This window comes from Octodon degus, unplaced genomic scaffold (genome assembly GCF_000260255.1).
Source record: "Octodon degus isolate 3935 unplaced genomic scaffold, OctDeg1.0 scaffold00001, whole genome shotgun sequence".
In the NCBI taxonomy this organism is placed as follows: domain Eukaryota; kingdom Metazoa; phylum Chordata; class Mammalia; order Rodentia; family Octodontidae; genus Octodon; species Octodon degus.
In genome coordinates this window covers 11,647,248-11,660,000 of record NW_004524577.1, presented here as the reverse complement: position 1 = coordinate 11,660,000, position 12,753 = coordinate 11,647,248, and the positions used below count along the sequence as shown (strand labels likewise).

The 12,753-nt window shown below is 45.4% G+C and overlaps 2 protein-coding genes across 7 annotated transcripts in view; one reads left to right on the top strand and one right to left on the bottom strand.

Moving 5' to 3' along the window:
• Positions 1-12,753, top strand: part of Dst (dystonin) — a 482,621-nt gene that overhangs the window by 169,883 nt on the left and 299,985 nt on the right. The window lies entirely within an intron of this gene.
• Positions 9,152-12,753, bottom strand: part of LOC105742412 (ubiquitin-60S ribosomal protein L40-like) — a 30,890-nt gene continuing 27,288 nt past the window's right edge. The window contains exon 3 of the mRNA XM_012515104.2: positions 9,152-9,390. Within this exon, the coding sequence (XP_012370558.1) occupies positions 9,162-9,390 (229 nt within the window). The 3' untranslated portion in view covers positions 9,152-9,161. The remainder of the gene's footprint in view (positions 9,391-12,753) is intronic.

The window sequence follows — 12,753 nt, the reverse complement described above, 5'->3', positions numbered from 1 at the left end:
TTTTTATTGAGAATTTTCCTTTCATGACCTTGCTGACAGTTTTTAAAGATTGCAAAGAATTTTTAATTTAAATTTTTTTTTTGTGTGTATGTATTTTAGTACAGGGTCTGCAGGGTCTCACTATAAAAATCGGACTCATAGTGATCTGCCCACGTTCAGCCTCCCAAGAGCTGGGATTATAGGCATGTGCTACCACACCTAGTCTCAATTGACATCTCAGCGGCTGGCACGGCACACCGAGGATGGTACCCAGCCGCTGCATCTGCCTAAGCGAGTGCTTTAATCTGCTGAGCTATTTAGCCGGTCCTGAATTTTTAATTTTATATAGCTTTTGACTTACAGAAAAATTTGAACATTGTATCTTCAATATTCTGTGCACAGTTTCCTGTTGTCACCGTCCGCCTCTTTCAGCCTCCTGAATGCTGGGAACATAGATGCGCACCACCTTGCCCAGCAGCTTCTCTTGTTTTTGATGACCTTCGCAAGTTATTTTGGGGGAGGGAGTGCTGGAGACTGAGCCCAGGGCCACACACACACTCTGCATGTGCTCCACCACTGAGGTCCATTGGAGCCTGACCTCGACGGTTTGAGAGCACTGGTCAGGAATTTGTTAGTGTCCTCTAAGGTGAGCTTATGTGGTGTTTTTATGGTTTGGTTGGGGACACAATTTTTGTAAGAAAGATGACAAGGTGAAGTACTGTTTTTAGCATGCATCTGGATACATGTTCTTGATTCTGACCCAAGTACTGTTTGCAAGGCTCCCTGCCTCGTCCTGTAGGGTCTAGACTGCAGAAGCAAGTCCCAAGTGCAGCCCATGTTTAGGGGAAGGAGAGGTGGAGCTGTGTTGTGAAGGAATTTCTCTCCTGATTAATTTTTTATTCATTTAGTCATTTGCATCCATGACGACATGCTTTGGGGTGTAATCCAATACTCTTGATTTATTCCTCCGATGGCCCTGGGTTTAGCATTTGGAAGCTCTTTCAGGTTGCCTCCTATGGGTGCATGCCCTGCCCTGTTGCTTAATTTCAAAACTTTCTTTACTTTTCTGACACTGAGATGCAGCAAGCTCCGTGTGAATTGTCGCCCCAGTCCTAGAATCAGCTGTCTCTGAAAGGTGGCCTTATTGTTTTATTGGAGGTTAGTTTTAGAAATCAGTATCCAAGCTCTGGTTCTTTAAGATGCTTTGCTGTCTATTTTAGGAGTAGTGTTGCTGCTTTGAAATAGTATCTCAAAAAACCTTAGCTCTGATTTCAACTGAAAAGTGAAATATTTATTGACACCCATTCTGTGTATAATTAGGATGGCCACATTGTGTTTAAAGATGAGAAGAGGATGTCTAAGGCTGAACAAGCGGGCGGTGTGAGACTGAGTAGCGAGGGATGCTGGCCATGGGCCGCAGCAGCCGGGTGGAGGCTGGAGAGCGTGGAGGACGGGTCTTCGTGTTTGTGACCTTGCGCCTTGGCGTAGTTCAGTTCTGACTTCTTCCCTGTAGTTCTTTTTGTCTTTGAGTGAGTTCGGCTACTTGTGTAGCTTTTTTCTTCACATTTTATTGCAGTGGGCAAGAGAAGCTGTTTATATCTGTCATTCTGTCTGTCTGTGTCTGTGTGTCCCCCACCCCCCTTCTTTCTTTCCACTGGGGATTGAATTCAGGACTTGGACTTGCCAGGCAGGTGCTTATGCTGCTCAGCTATCTCCCCAGCCCTGCATCTTGCTTTCTGAAGAATCCGTAAACTCCTGAGGGTCGGGCATTGTGCTTCAGTAGAGTATAGTGAATGATGACTTCTGGGTATTTTATAATTGAGAATTGAAGTGACCCGAATTCAGTATACTGAAGGTGTAATATTACAGAATATTTAGTGAACAGTGTAAGTGTTTGAAAAGAAAAATACTCCAAATTGAAAGAATAGTTCAGGGTCGCAGTAAAAGACCTGCTCATCTGACACAGTGAGGGCTGGAAGGCATCTTGACAGCTCTTCGTGAGGACTTCAGAGGCCAGGCTGGAGGCCATTGTGCCTGAGCGAGTGGCATTTGGTGGGCTTCAGGGCAGGGGCAGGGGTGGTGGGCCAAGCTGTCTGGAGCACATGGGGGCAAGGAGGAGTGTCTTAGTGGACGTCCAGCCGGCCAGTGTGCTGTGGAGCGGACCCAGCAGAGGCTGCTGCAGGTCAGGCCGGCGGGGTCACTGTGGGTTGAGGTGTGTGAGTGCCATGTGAAGCACCTTGGTCTCTCCTAGGTCATGGGTAACTGCTACGTGTTTTGAGCAGCAGGATTAGAATAGGAAGTGTCCCAAGCTGTCCCAGCTGTCCTCAGAAGAGCTGTCATCCGAGAGAAATGTCCCAAGTCTTGCTGTAGAGGAGAAGTTGGAAACTAGTAGCTCAGTGGCTGACTCCAGACCATCGGTGTAGCTTTGGATCCTGCACTGTAAACATTTTAAGCCAAAATTAAAAAATTGTGAAGTACCATGTAGAAATTCAGAGTTCAGAGTCTTCTTTAAAAGCAGGTGATTGGAGTACACTCACCCACATCCTCATATGGCACTGGTTGGTTGAGGCTGCACAAGCCAGTGCTTTAGGAAGTTAGCCAAACCGGTGTTCGCTGTTGCTCCCGCTTCCATATTTTTATTTTTTATTTTTTTAAAATATATTTAGGGGGCCGGGGAGATGGCTCACTACAATAAGTGCTTGCCTGGCAAAGCGCAAGGGCCTGAGTTCAATCCCTGGTTCCACCAAAAAAAAAAAAAAAAAGTTACATGGGTTGGGGAGATGGCTCAGTGGAATAAGTGCTTCCCTGGCAAGTGCAAAGGCCTGAGTTTGATCCCCGGTTCTGCCAAAAAAAACCCCCCAAAAACCCTGAAAATGTATTTTGTACAGGGCCCACAGGGTCTCACTAGGTAGATTGGACTTAACAGTAATTGTCCTGTTTTGAGCCTCCCAAGCACTGGGATTACAGGTGCGTGCCACCACGCCCATTCTCAATTGCAGTCTTGGTGTGCCCTGGAGACAGGGCTGGCACGACTTGGGGTCCTAGGAATTGGATCCCCGTCCCTGTGCTCTGCCTAAGCATGCACTTTAGTCTGCTGAGCTATCTGGCTGGCCCTTCCACTTCCCTATTACCTCACACTTGTCTGCTTGTCTACTGTGTGCCCTCTGTGAGCGTAGGGATCTTGGCTTAGAGCTGTAGAGGAGTGTGAGGAGATGGAAGGGCATGTCCTACAGAAGGCCACGCTGTGGCTGTGGTCCTGGGCCCTGGGCGCCACACTGACTCCAGGAGACACAGGTTTGCGGCAGCAGCCTCCTGAGCTAAGAGCACAGGTCACTTGAGAGCATCCAGCACCAAAATTACTTTTTTGTTTGTTTACTTTTTGGTACCAGGACTTGAACTCAGGACCTTGCACTTGCCAGACAGACACTTACGCCACTGAGCTAGATCCCCAGCCCTCAGAACTACTTTCTTGTCCACCGGCTGACCCAGACTCTGATCATGTACTCTTATGTCAGTTGAGAATAAAACTCTGGGTACTTTGAGAGAGCATCTGGCTCATTTCTTTACCTTGGGGAGCAGTGAGCCAACGAGAGCCGCGTGGCTGATCCCCTGCAGTTGTGGGGGCCGACGGAGGTACGCGGCCTGCTTGCCCCTCCGGTCTGGAAGTTCACCCCTGGAAGAGTGGAGCTTCCAGAAGCTTTCCATGATTTCTTTAGTAAGTAAATCACATACATTTTAATTCCTTTTCCCCATCACATGAAACAATTTACATGTTATAAAAGGTTGCCATGTATTTTTATCTATAAATGTGACATTTGGTTTTACCAAATGATGAGTGGTTATATGCCAGAGATGTGCTAAAAAAGACTAAAAATACACCAATTTTAAAAGTGACGATTTTGACGTGTTCGCTTTCTTGGCATCACTCAATCTTCCTGGTTAAAATAGCCTGGTACCTACAGCCAGTGAGTGTTTCTCTTCCCTGCTTCGATTAGTTTCTCCTTTGGAATGCATTTCTTTAGTTATATTGGTATTTTGTTTTCTGACAGGAGCTTCAGTACTTGCGTAAAGTGGCTATTCCAGTGTCTGAAAACAAGCCTCTTGACTTTTTAATGCAGACATGTGTATCTGAGTATTTTGACTTGGAGCTTTAATACTTAGTTTATGATGGTTGGTATATTTAGAAATATTAGAAATGATAATTTTAGGGCAACATTTTAGGACTCTGGGTTCAGCACAGGGAATTAGTGTCTCCTTAAGTGACACCACATTCTTCACCTATTACATTACAGACCAATCCAGAGCGTCAGGGGACAACTGCTCTTTGCAGACACACACTGGCGTGAGGATTAGGGTTAGCCTAAATCTGGAGCGCTGGGTTAGAGAATTTGTGAACTTCTACAGTAAAACTACTCAGTTTTCTGAGGTAGTGTTTATGATTCCATTCTCCTTTAAGGAGATTGTTACCTAAAACAAGCTGGAGTTAAGATTACCTCCTAGTAATTGTGCGATGAGACTTTTTATTAAAGACAAGTTATTTTGGGGTGTGGTAGCCCTAAAGCTGTGTTTATGTTGACCACAAAAGATTGTGTTTATAAATACTTTTTCCTTTTTTTTCTTCTAGTTTTATCTTACCCCTCAGTAATTTAGGATGCTGGCTGGGGTTTTTCTTTACATGTCTAAAGGCAGTGTGTTTTACTGCAAGAGTCCCATGTTAAGAGCATAGCAAGGGGAAGATCCTGATTCAGCATTTCAAATACGTATTATTTTATAGTGCTTAAGTAAATCCAGGGTGGCAGAGTTATGGCTCGCCCACCACTGTGGTGGGCGTGTGGAACAAAATGAGGGATCCTGCATGCTGTTTTAGCTAACAGAGATTGAAATCAGGAGAAATTATGATCTTTTTTGGTTACGTTAAGCAAATTTCCAGTTTATAAACAGTACATTTATTGAGTCTCACTGCCTTTGACAACTTCAGTAATAATGTGTGAAGAAAGGTGGAAGGCAGAAGGAAGGGGGAAGGAGGGGAAAGGAAGGTGGGAGGTGGAAGGAAGGGGGAAGCAAGGCCCGAGAGGCAGGCCAGCACCTCAGGATGTGACTTGTTCACGCTGTCTCTGTCTCAGGTCTTCTATCAGACTGGGGACGTCCTGGCTATTGTAGGAATACCCAGGAAGGGGCTTGGCCCAGGGACCCTAGCGAAACCCTGCTGGTAGTAGTTACTCAAAATGATGGTGTAGTTGTATGGTTTTTCTTATATGTGGTTTTTGACACTGCATTTCTTCTGTTAATTTTTGTTTATGCTAACTGTTCCTTAGAAGTAGATACAGTACAAGATTTTTGAGGACAGAATTTTTTTTTATCAAGTTTAGAACATTGTTATAGTTTACAGAAAAAATTGACATTAAGCAGAAAGCTTGCATATTTTCCTGTATTCCCCTCCGGCCCCACAGTTTTGCTTATTAACTTTTTAACTTTTTTATTTTTTCAATAGTGAGGATTAAACTTCACACTAAGAGCAACCGTTTAGGACTCTGGGTTCAGCACCGGGAATTAGTGTCTCCTTAAGTGATACCATATTCTTCAACTATTACATTACAGACCAATCCAGAGATTTTTTATTTGAGACAGGGTCTTGCTAAGTGTCTGTGTCACTCAGGCAGAGCTTTAGTTGTTTTGTTTCAGCTGCTCAGAGTGTTGGGATTACAAGCGTGCCCTGTATCCATCCAACATTTTATTTTATTTTATTTGCAGAACTGGGGATTGAACGCAGGCCTTTGCGCTTACCAGGGAAGCGCTTATTCTACTGAGCCATCTCCTCGGCCCCCAGATTTACTATTTTAAACACCTTTTATTTATTTGGTACAGGGTCTCACTGTGCAGCTGGGACTCATAGTGATCCTCTTGTCTCAGCCTCCCCGGTTCTGGGGTTACGGGCATGTGCCGCTTTGCCTGGTTTCAGAGGCTGGCATGGTGCCCCCAGGGTTATGGAACCAGCATGGAATGTGGTGCTGGGGATCGACCCCAGGTCCTTGCGTTTGCCAGGCAGGTGCTTACACTGCCGAGCTATCTTCCCAGCCTCCCAGCTTTTAACAAACATTGAATTTTAAAAATCAGTGAATGAATGGATGAGTTAACAACTGGTAGAGCATTGGGTTTTATGAAAAGATGCTAGATCTTCATTTATTGTGTCTTGTGGTCTTTAAGCTCAGGAGCTTTTAATAGTCAAGATTTAAATCAAACCAAGGTTTTAGAAAATACAGTGATTTTTGACCAGCTGCAGCTACATATGCTAATGTTGATGGATTTCCTTATATGTTATTTACAAGTGGCATCGGCTAGGTCGAACTGGGGGGAGAAAAGCACTGACTCATTAGATTATAACACGATTTGTCCATTTGTGTTTCTTGGTTAAGAGAATTAGAGTTTGCCTGTGTAGTAGGGACTCTTGCAGTTACTTGCAGAAGTTTGGAGAAAAGCCTGTAGCAGGCTGGCACTTACTAAACGTCACAGCGGGCCAGGAGTCAAAGCCCAGATAAAACTACCTTTGCTTGCTTGTGTCTGGAACCCTTAGGTACTTGGTACGTGTGTATGGAAAGAATCATCACAGAGCCCGGGCCCATTTGTAACCTAGAAATGACATAAAACGTGGAAGTGCTTATACGGAGACCTCTTCACTTAATAAGAAAGTGCTTTTCCTGCTGTGTCACAGAAATTGTATGAAGCAAATTGCCATCGACTTAAAGGCTCAAGCTAGGGCCAGAGAGATTGCTCCGCGGCACAGTGCCTGCCTGGCACACACAAGGTCCTGAGTTTGGTTCCCAGTTTAAAAAAAAAAAAAAAGACACAAGCTAACAAATTTTGTACAAAATGTGTCCACAATTCAATGACTGTACTGAGTCTTTGGGAAGCAGGCTCCACTCTCAGAGTTAACGTTGGTGGAGCGGGCTTTTTGTCCCAGGGAGTGGTAGTGTGAGAGAACCCATGTAGTGCACGTGTCTGGGCAAGTGGGACCCACGCTCTGCCCAGGTTCTCGATCCACGTATGCCTCACGGAAACACAGCAAAGCCCAAGCCACATTTCCTCACGAGTCCTGAGAGGGACTGTTACGTGGTTCTCCTTGGAACTGGCTTACTTTTTAAAGGGAGAGATACACATACTATGTAGAAGGTTGAAGAGGAGGCTGTCAGAGCTCTACTCCCAGAATGCTTTTTCTTGTCATTTGTCAGGGACCAAGATTTGCAATCTCACAGAGCTTTGCAGGATTTGCCCAGGCTTGGGTCTGCATGACACCTCTTAAGTCTGCTGTAGCTCACGTTCGTTTCTCCCCTGCCTGAGCTGGTCGGTTCTGCTGAGTCTCAAACTCAGGCTTCCGAGATGCAGAACTCTCTTTCACATACCTGATCTGTGCCACGCCTTTGCCCCGAAACCCTCTTCCCTCTGACGCCCTGGCATGAATGGCTTTCCTGGATTATTTCTACCAAATGATTGGTTGGAATTTGTTCTGTTCGTTAGCAGCTCTAGTTCTTTACTACTTCTTGCAGAGATTTTCCATAATACTGGTTGTTTCCTGTATTGTTTACTCAATGTTTCCATCCTTTTCCTGTTCTGTTTTTGTTTTTGTTTTTTTTTATAAATCTGTGTCTTCCTTAGATGTATTGAGCGGTTCTTTCATGATTGTTGTTGTTTCCTTTTTTACCTGCGAGAATATTTCTGATCTAAGTTCCTCCATAGCCTGATGGAGTTGTTTCTTTACTTCACTTGCTGTCATCTCAGAAATTCCAGGTGTGCTATTTCCAGGTTCTTCTATGACCTTGTCTCCTGGGCTTGTTTTGGGTGGGCTAGAGTTTGAGATTGCCTTTTGCTCCTTCCTTTTGTCATTTTTTGAAGCCCCCAGTGTTCATCCTGACTCTGCAGCAGTGGTAGGTGGGCAGGGTGCTGGTGAGCAAGGCTCTCAGGAGGGAGGGAGGGCAGGGTAGGCTCACCGAAGCTCCTGCTCTGTGGGGTTCAGTGTGGCTTCCACCTCACTGAGGGGAGAGGGGCCAGCTGCAGCTGAAGAAGGGTCCGATGACGATGGGTGCAGGCTGAAGTTCTGCAAGGCTGTCTCGGTGGTGGGGTGGCGCAGGGTAGGGTTCCCCAAGTGTCCTGCAGGTCCCTGTGGTAGCCAGTTCTCTCTGGTGGTCATCGCGGTGAGGCTGGGCCGCCAGGCTCAGCAGAACTCTGGCTGGGTGGGAGGGGCTAGGCCTCCATAATTCTGGAATGATTTGAAGATGTTTTAAGTTATGCCATTTCCATGGCCTGTATCTACTATGGAACTATAGAAAAATTTTAAAACCTAAAATTATTAGGTCAGTAGATAGACACAATGGACTGTACCTGGGTACAGGAGCTGCTAGGAGCCTGAGGAATATCCCTTGATTCCAGGAGGTCTTTTTCTTTTTTCTTTTTGGCAGAACTGGGGATTGAACTCAGGCCCTTGCACTTGCCAGGGAAGCGCATATTCCACTGAGCCAGCCTAGGCAATATAGCCAAGACCCTATTTCTTAAAAAAATTCTGGGAATGGTGCGTGCCTATAATCCCAGTACTTGGGAGGCTGAGGCAGGAGGGTCAGGGGAAGTTGGAGACCAGTCTGGGTTACAAAATGAGCTCAAGGCCAGAAAAAAGACACACACACACCAAAAAAAAAAAAAAAAAAAAAAAAAAAAACACAGGAAAGTTGACATCTGTTGAGTCTAGTATAGGCTTTGCTTTTTAAAATTCATTGAAAACAAGTTTTTTTTTCCTTAAGGGATTTGTAATAAGCATGATGGTCATTTGTATAAAGCATTGAGATTTAGTTTACAGATTGTGGGATCTTCTATCAGGAACTGCAGTCCAGTAATCATATAGTGGGAGAAACGGGGCTGGGTGAGTGAGTTCTGCTCCTGCAGCTAGCTGGTGGCCGGCGGTGGGTGATTATTTCCTGAGTCTCAATTTAATGTCTTGTGCTTTTTCCTTTCTCTACCTGCTCTTTAACGTCCCTTTTCCTGGTGTTCTGTTTTCTCTATAATCTTTTTTTTTTATGAGTAGAATATTTTTATTGAGGGAAAGAAAGCTGTCAGAGAGGGACGAGAGGGGGCCCTGAGCGGGTGGTCCTCTAATCTTTTTCTTTTTTTTTTTAGCTGAAGTTTTTATTAACTCATAATTACTTGTCTTCTGGTTTGTTGAAGCAGTAAGTCAGGCAACACTTGCCACAATAATGTCTGTCGAAGTGGCTGGCCGTGGAAACCCCTGCACCACCCCCATCTGAAGGGTGCTCTCGATGAAGCAGAGGACTAATTGTGCCATTTTCATCCGCCTTATAGTATTTTAGGACAGCCAGCCTAGCCTTCTTTCTCTTACGCTTATTCTTCTTGGGAGTGGTGTAAGATGGACTTTATCTCAGCCCCGCCAGAGTCTCAACGCATGATGGAAGGTAGACTCCTTTTGGATGTTGTACTCAGATCAAATGCGTCCATCTGGGGCTGGTGAGATGGCTCAGTGGTCTAAAGCACCTACTTAGAACAAGCTCAGCAAAGCACAGGGACTGCGGTTCAATCCCCCAGCACCACATGCCAGCCAGCCCCGCCCCCTGGTGGGCTGAGCTGGCCACACACACACACACACACACACACACACAAATAAATCAAATGCGCCCATCTTCCAGTTGCTTTCCAGCACAGATCAGCCTCTGCCGATCAGGAGGAATTCCTTCCTTATCCTGGATCTTGGCCCTCGCATTTTCTGTACTGTCTGAGGGTTTAACCTCAAGCGTGATGGTCTTCCCCGTAAGGGTTTTAACGAAAATCTGTGTCTTGGTGGTGGTTCCACCACAGATGGCATATCCAAAAGCTCTAATCTTTTTTTCCCACAAATTTTTGAGCATCGTCTCTGTGGGGCAGTGTGCTTTTGGCTGGGAATGCAAAGGTAAATAAGAAAAGGCTCTCGAGTTGTTCCTGGAGTGTTAGGGGTGCTGGCCTCCTCCTAGACAGAGACTGCACTCAGGGGACTCTGGCAGCTACTGTGGAGGGAGCAGAGACGTCGAGTTGTGTGTGATGGGGACCGGGAAGCCACTGGAGGAGATGGAGGAAACGGCTGTCCAGCAGCCCAGCTGCCCAGCTGAGCTATTTCCTGTTCCAGTGGTTTATTTTAATCAGGAACCCCCTTAAGGGAAGCTGCTTGGTGCTTTGCTTGTTGGTGACTTGCATTTTTCAGTTTAGCCACTGGGCGGCGCAGGCAAACTGGGCAGTGAGGTTCACAGAGGTGGGAGAGGTCAGACTGAGTGTGGCCAACCGTGGGCAGGGCGCTGGGGAGCAGCACCAGCCAGGTTGTGCGGCCGTGGGCTTTTGGAGCTCACTTCTGCTGTACATCGTTGCTGGGCCTGGTAGGCTGCAGGCAACATGGGGTGATTTCTTAAGCCCCTTTGTCTTTTCAGCCATGTGAGTCTATTTTACAATCTCTACATCACTGCTTGAGGTTGGCGTTTGGGCTGTGACTAAGGAGAAGACTGGTGGACTAACAGAACTTGCTGCTGGCTTTTAGGTGCTCAGCCACAAGGCGCATTAGGTGATCACGTGTGCCGAAAGCAAAAGCTGTGGTGGGACTTATACATCAAGTTTCTGTGTATAATTATTTGGTAAAAATGATGGTGTATAAATAAAACCTTTTTGCCTTGAAGTGTTAGTGAATGGAAACTGATAAATCCTCATCTTAGTTCTGAAAATGGCTTCAGCCAGTTCTGAAGACTCAGAGTTATGCAGACCCCTTCCCTGGGGTTAGGCTCCTGGCCTGCCTCATCTTTGAGAGCGAAACACCAGGGATCTCAGGGTTTTAGAAGTTACACAGATGGATTTCCTGTGTGTCAGGGCGGAGAACCATTTTTACTGTGCTGCTTCATTTATGTAAGCTTGCATTTGGGGACAAATGTGATGTTTGGAAAAACTATAGCTTGGGTACGTAACCATGTGGCTTGCAGGTGTCTGAGCCACTGGGTCGCGTCCTGACTCAGCCACCTCTTTGCTGCACTCATGCTGCCTGGCTGCAGCAGCTCAAACTGACAAGCCTTTATTTTCATTGTTTTGTGTGACAGCAGTTGAACCCAGAGCCTTGTAGCTATTTTGTATGTGCTGGGCCGCTGAACCGCTCCTCTGCCCCACAGTACACTTTTTATGGTTCTTCCTGTGGGCTGGAATTAAGGATGGCTGATGTACAGATGTCACCCAGGGCTGCAGTCCTCTGAAGATTTGATTTCCTCCTTTTTTTTTTTTTTAAACTTTAAAGATATTTTTAGGCCGGGGAGATGGCTCAGTAGGATAAGTGCTTGACTGGCAAATGCAAGGATCTGAGTTCAATCCCCGGTTCCGCAAAAAAAAAAAAAAAAAGAAAAAGAAAAAAAAAAAGAAAAGATATTTTTAAAGTGCTCCAGGTAGTCAATCCCATATTGACAATATCAGCAATGAAGGCTGTGGTCTCAGCATAATGGAGGTAAGGGTGTCATACAACCTTGACAATGAATGACTGAAATGGATTGGATAATCTATAAGAACTACAGTGTGTTTTAGTTATAATTCCTTTCCAGCTGCTTTCCGCTCTGCCTTATTAGCTGTGTGTCTTCCATCCGCATCAGCGTCTCCGTTCCCAGGGCCCCACTGGGGGGTGGAGGTGCTCAGCGCTCGTGTGCGGGGCGTTCAGACTGTGGAGGTCAGAGCTTCCTGCTGCTGTTTAGCTAAGTGGAAAGCTGGCCAGGCCGTGGTTCAGTGCCCGTGGTGCCAGGGACTTTCTGAGCACAAGCAAGTACAGCATTGTATTTGTTCCCGGATCTTGCCCTAAAGCTGCGGAGAGATTGATTCCTTAGCTTGCAACGTGTACAAGACGGTTTCTCTCTCTCTCTCTCTTTTTTTTTTTTTTTTATTTTTTTTTTTTTTTATGTGTGTGTGTGTGTGTGTGTGTGGCCAGCTCAGCCCACCAGGGGGCGGGGCTGGCTGGCGTGTGGTGCTGGGGATTGAACCGCGGTCCCTGTGCTTTGCTAAGCTTGTTCTAAGTAGGTGCTTTAGACTGCTGAGCCATCTCGCCAGCCCTACAAGACAGTTTCTGATCAGTATCTGACAGTGCATTAGAGCTGTGTGAACAGTTTAGTTCCCCATTTAGTTATTAACTAGGGAGCAGTCATTAAGATAGTATATTTCTGGTAAGGGCCGGGCTGATTCCTTAATCTTCCCCATCTCGTGAGAAAGATTGTAACTTTTGGAAATGACATACTTTTAAAAAATTTCTGCTGCTTTTTTGGTGTCATTTTAGTCAGGAGGAGTGAATCACTGAGAGTGAGATGGAGAAGGGTCTTAACATTTAGAGAATGTGGATTTAGGGGTATACAGAGAGTTATTTATATTATTCTTGTGACTCTTACAAACCTGAAATTATTTCAGAATGAGAAGTTAAGTCAAAACTGTAAGTGAAGTTCCAGTACGCATATTTATAATACACATAGTAATAAAATCTTTGTGGGTTTGATGGATTTTACTGGAATCAGGGAATCACATGGTCACTTGAGTTTTAAATGAGTCTGTCATTTTTTCTGTATAAGAAATTGAGACAGTTGGCTCTTCTGTAATGCACCAAACTCATCAAATGAGTCCTTTTTTTGTGTTTTTTGTTTGGAAATGTCATGTTTTTAGAGCCAACATCTCATTTTAAACATGAATTATTCAGTTTCTTAATTTCTGTAGGGAACACATGTTTATAGAGAACTAACTACAGTA